Here is a 12527-nt window from a genome sequence, read left to right as displayed (position 1 = left end):
AAGTAAGTTAAAGCAACCCCAACCCTCTCCTCTCTCTTCCCTAGCCCATGGTCACCTCCCCCAACCTTCCTCCTTTAATCGCAGCCACCCAGCCCCCTTCCATACCCTTGGGCATCACCAAGAACCCTCCCCCACCCCTCCCAAACCCTGTGGCAACCCTTCCAATCCTATTTCCCCCCTTTCTTGATCTTGAAGCAGATTTTAGGACTTTTCAAGATTTAAGCAAATATTTGGAGTTTTGGGTATGAAACATGCAATTTAACACATCAAGAAGTCCATTCAAATTCTCAAGTGCAAAAATGGGCCTGACTGGAGCATGATGGGCTAGAGATGTGATTATGGGCCAGCTCCAAAGTATTTTAGAGATAAAGAAGCAAATTTTTATCTTCAGCTGAGATTAGAAATTATCAATCAAACCTACAGAGATATTATTGAGAGAGTCCTAATGGAGAAAAAGAGTCCTTGCATACTTCAATATCTTATTTCCTATTTGGGACTTGGTCAAAGAAAAAAAAAGAGGAAAAAGAATTATATTCAGAGAAGGAAGAGGGCAAAAATCCCGTTTTTGAATGTCTCTGTCCAGTTTCGATCAAGCCCTTCATCGAACGGTCATCCGTCCGATCGAGCTGATTTATGGAGGAGAGCTTCACGACTTCTTAAACCTCAAATCCAACGGTGGAATTGTGTATTTGATATCTCTAAGTCAGTCCAATTAGTACGCCAAAACCCTAATTGGTTGAGTCAGATAGGAACTCTGAGTTTAATTCAAACTCTGTCAAGATTCATATCCCATGTAAACTCTATAAAATGAGAGCATACTCCATCAAGAGAGAAGTGTTTTAGAGCTTAGGAAGAGCACATTTTCTTTTCTCTTCAGTATATTTTAGGCTTTCTTTTGATTGCTTTCGTGAGATTTTAATTTCTAGAATGAATGTTTAGGTTTAATTTTTCTATGTAATGCAATTTCAAGTTCAAGTTCAAGTTTCAAGTTTGAAGATTCATTTTTCTCTGGGTATTCTAGATCTAGATTTGGTTGTTACGGTTGGTTGAGATTCGAATTGTTTGTTCAATTCTTTTTTATTATTTGAAGTTCAAAGATGCAAGTAAGTAAAATTCTTCAATAATCTTCTCTCCCCCTTCCATTCCCGCTTCTCCTCCATATTCTTAATTTAGGATTTACTTTCAGCATTTACTTATTGTTCTCCCTTCCCCTGGGTCCTTGATCAAAGATGCCCACAGTCGTGTGCTCTCTTTGGTTAAGGTTTCCATTTTCCTTTTATTACTCTGTTATTTACTTTCTACAATTTACTTTCAGCATTTATTTATTGTTCTCCCTTCCCCTGGATCCTTGATCAAAGATGCCTACAGTCGTACCTCTCTTTGGTTAAGGTTTCCCTCTTCATTTTATTGCTTTGATTATTTCCTTTCTGCAATTTTTTTTCTTATATACATTCCCCCGATCGGTGGACTATAAGCTACGGAAAAGGGTCCACGGTCAAAGTCATTATAATTATACTCCCCTTCCCTAGATCCAGAGCTGACACTCTAATCACTTCCCTTTTATTTTTTTTGTCTTTTATTAATTATGTGTTGGTTATGTTTGCTTCATTTTTCGTCTCAATTCGATTGCATTAGATGTATGGATTAGGACCGCTCGTTTAATTTAATTAATTAGTTAAAATCTTTGAATCATTGCACTTTCGCATTACCATTAAGAGATTAAATTCTAAGTGGCATATCTCCTTGTGATCGACCCGTTAGCTACACGATACCATGCGCTTGCGGTTATTTTTATTTCACAAACACTTGTTGAGAAATAGCAACTAGTCAACAATTAAAAATAACCAAGGAAATAATATAATTAGGAACTGCTAAAAGGTCTTCAGCCCTTTGTCTTTGTAAGAGATCTCGAAGAAATCTGGTCTTCACTCCAAAGAATCTTCAAATAATATTTCACCAAAACCAAAAAAGGACTGTGATACTGCTCAAACAAACAGCATTTTCACCTCTCTTGGCCCATCTAGAAGACCTCCTGGGCAGGCTTGATCTGAAGCCGGTTAGGCTGTGCCTAGGTTCTACATCACAAATGACATCCTTGGATTGGTCTTGAGCCTGAGTAAAACCACAGGTGTTTTCCCACCAGGGTAAGCAGGTTCATAACTGTTTGGTTAGCACTCAGAAAAAGGCACGCCTTAGTGAACTTAGAACAGTCAGGAAGCAGATATAAACATTTGTCAGGACCCAAAACTTTGGTGTATACTCTTGTTTGTTTTCTTGCCCTTCGCTTGCACTTAATCCTATCCTATCCTATCAGTCTTATCTGAGAATTTCCAATTCACCCTCTTGGGCTACATGTCATCAATCCACAAAAAAGCCTACAGATAGCTACCCAAGATAATTATTAAAGCATCAAAAAGAACTTTTGAATGCTTGAGATCGTTTTTATGATATGTCTACCCACAACTACCAATTGACTTGTTTAACCTGATGCTTACCTGTCCATAAAAATCTAGAAAAACCAAGTATGCAGCTTGTGTTGGACACACAAATTCAATTCCTGGATTTCATCCATAGGCAATTCCATGCTTACTTGGACCTTAATACAACTGAAATGTAAAGTGATATCGGAGACGGATCGGTTTGTACACTTGTTATAAATACCAACAAACTCCAACCTTCAGCTACAATAAATTCCTAACTGCAGCTATAATAAACTCTCCTAACATGCCATTCAGAAAGTTATATTTTATGCATAGATCTCAACTTAGTCAATAAGTAGACATCCAAATAGGGATGGATAACAGTTAAATAAAGGATCAACCTTCATGTAACCCCCTTTTAAAATAGCCTAATATAATGTGCCCCCTCATTTTGAGAAAATATCAACCACAAAACCCTAAGACCACACAGTTAACCAAATATTTTATTAAAAAAGATAAAAGGCTATTTTAACCTTGTTAAACCCTTTAATATTCCATCTTTTGACATTTCTGTCCTCATATCCTTGTTCTACTCCAGAGGGTACTTCAAAAAGTTGAGATTAATTGAAGAATTTTGCAGTAAAAAAAAATTAGCTTGGGTGAATAAAATTTAGCACCATTACCAACTCAAAGCTGCTCTCTATTGCCTTAACTCACCATTTAAATTACAACTGTCCATATCCTGAGGCTGGAAAGAGGAAACAGTTACCATGCTTCAGCATTCTTCTTGCACGGATTTGCGTTTCTAGTTTCTAATAGTCTGGTAAGTACTAACAAGTTAAGCAATTTCGAAACCTTAAAGTATTCCATATCCAAACTGTAACTTAACAATATCAAAGATGGAACAAGAGATTCTGCATTACCAACCAGGGCATACATCAGAAACCACCAGTCTCTACCAATAAGTTGGTTTTATGCAAATCTCTAATTCAGATGACAAACTGTCCCATTTTACAACATCAGAATAAAATGAGCACTAGCAGAATTTAAACTAATGAAAGACCAAAATAACTTCAGAAGGGGGAAAACAGTATTAGGAAAGAAAACCAAAATTATTTTGGGGTACCATTGATGATTATATTATCCCATCCGAAGGAGTTCACGTGAGCAGAATGGATGATTGAAACTTTCTCGCTCAAATTGTAGAGATGAGAATGACTTCTCTTGATTATCTACGTTTCTTCCGAAGATTGGCAATTGTTCCTCAAAAACACAGATGAAGGTCACAAGTATTTCCATGCTCCTCATCTCTTAGACATTATCTCTCTTCCTCTCCAGTTCTCTCTCCTCAAATCAGTCCTTGTCTAGGGGTAGTTGGGTCATTTAGTAAAATCTAACTAAATGACTTCATCACTTAACAGGAACCAACTGATGGAGTGGACTAATCTGAAGCTAGAGCAAAGAATGATACAGTATCGTAGATAGGTTCATTTGGCTCCAGTCCAACCCCAAAAAGAACTGGCCAAATGGGGTTTGGTCAAACAAGAGTTGGATGTAATTAAATATAGTAGTTCAGGTGTAATCATTCTAGTATTCCTATGTAAAAGTGAGTTAGACTTTTACTTGAACTTTGTTCTTGAAATTTCATATTTTCAACAGCTTGTAACCCAGTATCGTGTTCTTTTATTTTGAACAGCTTGTAATAGGATGCAATTTCATATTGAATAGATTGACTAGAGATAAACTGAGTATTATTTTGAGCCTATCTCTACTTCCCCTTTCTTCCTCTTCCTATTCCTCTAATACCCCTACCGTGAAAATCCACCCTAGCAGCCCTGTCCCAGGCCGGCATCAAAGGAATGCAGGTAATATATGATATTTTCTCAAAACAAGGAGGGTACATCAAATTAGGCTATCTAGAAAGGGGGTTACATGAAATTAACCTTAAATAAATGATGTTAATCCAAACAGTCATCCTGTCATCAATTACTTGAAAAGCATAAATAAAATTGGAAAGAAAAAAAAAGTTTGAAACGTGCGAGCGTATAGGACTGATACATTCATGAATACCAGATCAAACTAGTTTGAAATGGATAACACTACATACCCACAACATGACAACTCCACTGTGAAGGACTTAAAACTAAATCTGAGCCTGCAAATGGCGGGACACTAGCTCCGCTTCCGGCACTTGCTTTTAAACTAGGCCGATAAGTGGGATCCGTCTGTCAATAAGTTATAAAACACAATTAGAAAAACAAGGAAATCATTATCTTCAATATAAACTCATTTTTGCCATGTATTGAGCTGGAAAAAACATTTGGCAGGATTCAAAAATGAAATTTGTCAGATACATATAAAAGGACTTGAATGCATCCATAACTCAGACTCAGATTCTTTCTTTTTACTGAAGTCAGAATCCGACAGCTCTTTTCATAAGTGGAATGGTAGTTTACACAATTGACATATTTATTCGCCATTTTCTGCAAGCGATCAGCATTAAAACTAACCAACTCAGGTTTTGAACTCAATCAGATCCTTAAGTGGAATGGACTTGGAGTTGCTGCACAAATACTCTGTCTAATGGAATGGATTTTACATTACATTATAAACCCCGTTAAGACAAACCAGAACATGTTCTACTATAATTACTACATTAAAAATGCCACTTTTTGATACCAAAATGTAGCCATATCATCCTTCAACCCAGCAGAACCCTAACCAAAGCAAGCATAAAAACCCTATTTCACAATGCCTAGTAGCTCTGTAACTTGTACACTAACAGCACATATTATATAGATCACATTACCCAAGACAACCGCCATGGTAGGAGAATTCACGAGATCTCATCAAGATCATGCGGGAAATCTCATTTTTCCTTTAGCGAGACAAGAGGATGTGCTTTGTACATAGGGTCTCAACTTTCAAGTTGTAACGATGATGATTGGATTATCATTTGAACTTTGTGATTTTGAACTATGAACATGTTCAATGTACTAGAATTCTTTGACTTTTGAACTATGAACATTAAGGCATAAATGCATGACGTGCAGAACAGGCCATTTTATGGCTGCACTTCAGCACAGTGGTTGCCACTTAGGGTTAAAAGTGGAACTCACGTTTATACTATTTTTCCATAAATCTGAGGTCACTAGTATGTTCAGAAGGGCTGAAATAGATCAGACACCAAGTTTCAGCCCAAATGACCCTAATATTCCTCGAGTTGGAGCCTTGAGCTGGGGGGGAAATTCCACCAACTCACTGACATCTCGAGCCAACTTCTTTCATGAGTTGAAAGAGTGAGATCTTGAACCGATATCTAGTAGACTAGTATTGGCGCGTTGCCACTTGCATAGAAACTGTTGGACTTTCCTACCTGATGAATTAACACTAGCATACTCAAGGCAAATCAACTGACCGCTCACATAAAATGCAGGGATTAAAAATGCTATGTGATTGGCTAATCATCCAACAAAAGAAACCCCATCAAGACCCATTTTCACCAAATATAAACCTTTGATGGTTAATGCGAAACCATCAGCAGTTTGTGTTACCAGAAAGCTAATCCAGAAATCTCAGAGCTGAGTAAGAAAATCATTTAAAATTATGACAATGAGATTAATGACTGAAAAAGGGTGAAGCCGGTGCCAAAAGCTTCCACACAAGGAAAGTCCAGGGGAGGAATTCACCCAAAAAAAGGGGAAAAGAAAGATTGATGACTGACACTAGTTACTAACCCAACTGACAAAAGTACAGAAAGAAAAAGAGAAGCATCTTCTCCATCTGATATAACCAACTCAGTGAAACTTGACAACATGTCAAATTGTCAACTGATATCACTTGGCTTTTCTAAAAGAGAGTGCAAAGAGCAAATGCACTGATGTGATCAAAAAAAAAAATTTCTGAAAAATAAAGCTGCTTCACCACAAAGAAAAAAAGCAAAAGTACACTGGTCGACTCTAATGTAGAATATGAGCAGAATTCAACCAGCCTCACTTGGACCAACCATACCAAGTCAAACTAGATAAACAGGTCTTCTAGAATTGCCAAAAAGGGCAAAACACTGTTCCTGTGAATAGTAATGTGAACAGCCTTATTTTGCCTGTGTGAAGGATACTACAAGATCTTGTGAGGCCCAAGACCAGATCATGTGAAGATCTTATTAGTTTCTATTTTTAAATGATTCATAGCTTCTAATAGTTATTTTTTTAGCAAAAAAAAGCTTCTAATAGTTATTTTCTATTTTAGTGATTCATGCATGTGATTGGATTATGAAGCCATTCAGTTTCTAATTTCAATTTAGTTACTTTCTATTTTGTTATTCCTGAGATTAGCTTAACAACTCAGCAAAGTGTAGTTTCTATATTATTATTATTTAAGAGCTTCTAATTTTTTTAGCAAAACCTTTTTCTATAAATAAACAAGTAAAAAGCTGCTCTCAGCCCCCCAAATTTTAATGAACTATTGATTAATGAAGGTTTGATTTGAATTTATTCTCTTCTCTCTTATTCAAGCCATAAGAAGGGCAAGAGCCTTGCTGTTGAGAGATAACCACCTAGCTGAGAGAACTGAACCACTTCTATCCCTATATTTACTATCTTCCTACTCTTGTTGTTCTTTTTCTTGTTTGAACTAAACTTGAACTAAAGACCACCATTTGCCACTTGAAGGCTGTTGTGTATCTGCAACCATTCAACGACTGAGTGTTCGCAGCTGGTGATCCTCCCAATCGATACAGGCCTTGCTGCTGTAGAGTGACTACCTGCTGGAGCTTGCCATTTGAACCAGTCCACCTTCAGAACAGTGAATGATCTTAAGTTACTAATTTCTGTCTTTGATTTTAATTCTCTGATTTGTGGGACAAATGGGGCTAAGTCATCCTCAACCTTTGCTTTAGTCAAACATATTCTACATGAATGAATTTAATTGTCGGTGCATTGCCACTTGCAGAGAAAACTGAGAAAGATCCCACTGCACAGTGAACAACACCAGTATTGTTTTGGTGAGCTTACTGACCAGTCACACAAAGAACAGCTATAAAGCTGCTATGTGACTAGCTAATTAGCCACCAAGGGGGGACCAACAAGTCCTTTTGCTCAATAAACCAACATTCTCTGCATCATCTACAATATCCCAACCACCAAAATGTTATTTTATTTTAATTTTCACAACATTAAAGGTGATTCAGAAATCATTCTGCAGATGCACACATAAGATCAACAAGTTATCAATACCCACCAAAAGAGAAAGAAAGCACCATTTACTCTAGATTTCTAAACAACTGATCGGGGAAAGACCTTCATATGCTTGTTGTTGGGTCAGATTAAGCATGTGAGGGTATCCAGACCAACTATTTGTGGAATTCTGGAAATGCACTACCTTTTGATGGATGGAATTCTATCTATTTAAGTTATTTGATGTATTATTGCTTGCTTTTTATTTATATATCCTAATAATTCTTTTATGTTTTATAACCTTGCATGTTCATTTGTGCAGCATTTCAATTTCAAACTTAGGGTCAAATTAGAACTCATACTTAGCTTGTTTTTCTCACAAATCTAAAGCCATCAGTGTGTTCAAAAGGCCTAAAATAGGCTAAATACCAACTTTGAGCCCAACTCGACCCTTAAAACCCCCCAGATGGGCCTCAAGTTCACTCAAGTTAGCCATGAAAAAATACTAGATATCGAGGGATATCTCGCCAACTAGAGCGAAATCTGGTACCTGCTTTGAATTATAGCCATTTTATCTACAATAACCCTTCCTAATTACAATACAAACAAGGAGTGAATAAACATCAACTTTCACAGCAACGTATGACTATAATAAGCTTCTTGACTCTTCATCATCTCATTATTCGACCCTACATGAAATTATTCTTCAACAGATAGAAGGAATTATAGATGAGGCTCACAATCAAGAAGGGGGACATTAGGGTTTATAGCTCTAGGCCCTGCCCAGTATTCAGTTTCACTCTATTTGTTGGAACAAAAATCATTGGACTGGCTCTCCCTAGGGATAAGCTTTCAAAGTTTAGTATGTTGGTCCAACCAATTAAGTGACTCTGCATCAACTGTATTCTTTCAATATCAATTATTGCTTGGCTAAGGTTGTCCGTTGGTACTATATTGAGTCTACAAATTGAGCAACACATTAAAAGGAGGGCAGCTTCATAGAATATAATACCACGCAGCCAGGGATCAAATCTTATTCCACAACAGGTCAATTTTCCATGGTTAATCATATAATGTTCAAGTTACTGGTACAAAGAATGACAGGAACCAGTAGAGTTTAGGAAAACCATGAAAGGTATTTGGACTAAGCACATTGTATATGCATCATTGATCATTCGTAAGGAGAAAAATAAACAACAACATACTTTTTTAAGCAACAAATTCAGAAACAACCACATGGTGATACATGGTTAAGTTTACGTGATGGGAGACTTTGTGCTAGTGCCATTATCAATTTTCCCACCAAATGAACATAGGAGATTGCTCAAAATTATGACTATAGCACATCCGATTGTCAAGGATTCATGTTCATCTCCTTCTTGTGATATTTTCATGATTTAATAAAACTTCAAATTGAACTTTCTAGCAACTTTATTTAATTCATTTTAAGCTGAACTTTTTACAAGCAGATACTTGTGGGATTCTCCTACATATGGATCCAGCCTCATGACAACTCATCAAGTGGCACACTTTAACAGGCATAATGAATAAGAGACCCGTTCTCAAAAATATCAGGGTTCTTCTATTCCAGATAAATCTGAGGAAATGTCTGTAGAAGTACTTGAGGAAAACCTGGAATTGACTTCACCACAAGATACTGTAACTATGGTACTATTGGTGACCTTACTGACCATTCACACTACAGGACAGCCAATAAGGCTGATGTGTGATTGGCTAATTGGTCACCCTTAAACACATGAAAAACTTCCATCTACATATACAATAGAAAAAGGGGTAAGAAAGAGAAATAACAACACCAGGAAGAGAAGAGTCTAGATACAAAGCTAGGATCACACCTGGGTCACTCACATTAGAAGAATCATTGCTTCTGAAAGCAACTGTAACTCAAAGTATCAAAACAAACTCATCTTTGGCTGAAATTTTATCAGGTAAGTAGCAAGAGGGCCATCCTCGTATGGACCACTATGAACAGCAATGTGGCAGCTCATCAAGTGGCACACTTCAATAAGCAAGGACTGGCTGTTCCACATAAATTTGAGGAAATGTATGTAAAAGCACTTGAGGAAAACCTAAAACTGAGCTCACCACAAAATACAATTACTATGGTGCTGTGGGTGAGCTTACTGACCATCCATACAAAAGTACAGCCCAATAAGGTTGATGTATGGTTGGCTAATTGGCCACCTTTAAACACAAGAGAACTTATGTGTGCATACACAATGGAAACAATCAAGAAACATAAATAAGAACAAAGACTCATCCCTTGAAGATACCAAGGACTGGCTGTTCCACATAAATTCAAGGAAATGTAAGTAAAAGTACTTGAGGAAAACCTGAAACTGAGCTCACCACAAAATACAATTACTATGGTGATGTGGGTGAGCTTACTGACCATCCATACAAAAGTACAGCCCAATAAGGTTGATGTATGGTTGGCTAATTGACCACCTTTAAACACAAGAGAACTTGTGTGCATACACAATGGAAACAATCAAGAAACATAAATAAGAACACTGAGAAAGTCAAGGCCTTAAAACAAAGCAAGAACACAGACTAGGATCAGAGAAGAGTCACACCAGAAGAACCTTTGCTTCTGAAATGAAACAGTTGTAACTCAACATACCAAACAAACAGCCATGACTCAACGTACCAAACTGAAATCATGTTTGGCTGAAATTTTAGCACAGAGATAGACATGGGGTCCTAGACCATCCATGAACAGCCATGTGGCAGTTCATCAAGTGGCACACTTCAACAGACACGCTGAATTTTATAAGGATCTATTCCACATAAATATGAGGAAATGTCTGTAAAAGTACTTGAGGAAAACGTGGAACTGAGTTCACCACAAGATACTATAATCATGGTACTGTAGGTGAGCTTACTGACCATTCACACAAAAGGAGCCCAACAAGGCTGATGCGTGATTGGCTAATTGGCCACCTATAAACATAATAACACGTACATTTACTTATACAATAAAAACAATCAAGTAAATGGCGAGAAGGCTCTCCGCACAAGCAGACTCCGATGGAGCAATTTTCCTAAGTAGCCCAAGCCAACCATGTGAGACCAGAGGGGAAAGGCAAAAATAGAGTACCAAACACTCCGTTTTGGCGCAATGATAACTGCAGGAAACATACCTGGAATATTCACCCCATGGGCATATGCAGGAGATGATTTCTGGAAGTCATATTCATTACATTGCAAAATTAATCAACAGAAAGAACTCAAAATTATAGTTGTATTCAACATGACATTGATCATAAGAAAACACAAAGAACATTTCTTATAGACGATACCATGAGCATCTTTAAGTGATAATCACGACAATTATAAAAGTAACAGTGGCAAGAAGTAGGAAAAATCAGAACCACACTTTAGGTAATATTCAGCATTTAATCAATGTGGTAGTAATGTAAGATATTCCAACCCATTGCTCCAAATCATTCCAGCTCCTGCTACACATATAGAAACTTCCACAAATTGAACACACATCTCAAGGAAATGAAACAAGAAAGGCGGGAAAACTAACCAGAGAAGCCACTATAAAATCGAAACCTCCAGAAACATTAAAAGCTAAAACATGAGGCATGTCATCATCGAATTCGGTGACGACTCCACAGTAACGTGAGTCGCTTTTATCTCCAACCCTCTGTCCAAGAGGCATCTTCTCCTCCAGATAGAGAGGGGGGCGCGGGAAATGTTTCAAGAAAACAATAAAATCGAAAACCCTTTCGGCAGAGCTGCAGACGAAACCAGCTAACGGCGACTGATAACAATTAGTGAAAGTAACCTGAAATGAAACAGTGGCAGACGAGAATCACCACTATTTTGTCTAAAACGCACCGATAATGGTGGAACTTAGAACTTCAGACTGATTTTGTAATGGTGAAACGCAACCGAGCGACTGGTTTTCTGGCATGATCACTCCCAAGAGAGTCAAAAGAAGTTGAAATGCAGACAAGAGAAAAGAAAGAAAATGTGGGCAACTATGGGGGTTTAGTAGGGTTTCTGGTATCCAGCAGCCGACGCTGGGATTGTTAAATAGTGCTCTCCACACGTGCGAAGATAGCTAGGGTTATCTCAAACGAGATTTGGGACCTGCTTGTTGGACATCCCCAGACAAAATGGGAATGTTATCAGGGTGTCCGATCATCCATTTTTCTCAAGGGGAAGGACACATGTCCCCGATCACATTCAAAGTATCAGATTAAATTTATTAAATTTTTGGGTAATTTTCATCTGGACCCCCTGAGATTTGGTTTATGTCATTTTTAGTCCAAAAAAAACTAAAACTTTGCATCTGCCTCCCCTGTACTATAGAAAAAGTCAATTTAAGGACAAATTATCACTTTCATGACAAATTTACCATTTTTTAAATTTAAACAAAAACATAGGAAATAAAAATGAAAAAAAATAAAATTTATGTTAATATTCATTTGTGATTCTTGAAATCCAGTTCTTCAGAACTTTAGCGAAACACCACAAAGCAACCATCTAAGAACATCAAACACTTGAATGTTTCTTCATTCAACTCATTTAACTTTGAATCCCTAGCTTAAAGCTCTCTTGCTTCACCGGACTACTTTGGAAAACTCAGGTAAGTGGAAACAAGATTCAAGGATTTGAAAAAGGTAAATTTTCATTAAGTGATGAAGAAATCCGAAGAGAAATACAAAGGGAAAAAACCCTAGTTTTGAAAAAAAAAAATTATCTACGAATTGCAGAAAGGTTGATGGAGCGTCAGATATGAGAAACCATGGCTAAAGTCGAAGATGTTTTGAAGCAATCATTGGGGATTTGGGAGAAGCTATTGTTGGCATGTGCCATTAACCGAAACACTTATCTTCATCTTCTGACGCCACAAAACTGTAAACAGAATATCATGACCTCAAACACCGGTTCATGG

At 37.3% G+C, this 12527-nt stretch overlaps 1 protein-coding gene across 2 annotated transcripts in view; it reads right to left on the bottom strand.

Annotated features, from left to right (window-relative positions):
- SKB1 (SHK1 binding protein 1) overlaps positions 1 to 11708 on the bottom strand; it is a 59855-nt gene extending 48147 nt beyond the window's left edge. Inside the window, exons 1-2 of one of the 2 annotated variants that reach the window (XM_089152870.1) lie at positions 11151 to 11708; positions 4528 to 4645 (exon numbers count right to left, since the gene is read on the bottom strand). In XM_089152870.1, the coding sequence (XP_089008996.1) occupies positions 4528 to 4645; positions 11151 to 11285 (253 nt within the window). In that variant the 5' untranslated portion in view covers positions 11286 to 11708. Of the gene's footprint in view, positions 1 to 4527; positions 4646 to 11150 lie in introns of those variants that run through there. The other variant, XM_089152872.1, reaches the window with a different exon arrangement.
- Positions 11709 to 12527: the final 819 nt, after the last annotated feature.

Source organism: Hakea prostrata, chromosome 4, assembly GCF_041222555.1.
Source record: "Hakea prostrata isolate BN-2017 chromosome 4, UWA_Hpros_2, whole genome shotgun sequence".
In the NCBI taxonomy this organism is placed as follows: domain Eukaryota; kingdom Viridiplantae; phylum Streptophyta; class Magnoliopsida; order Proteales; family Proteaceae; genus Hakea; species Hakea prostrata.
This window is presented reverse-complemented; position numbering and strand designations above follow the sequence as displayed.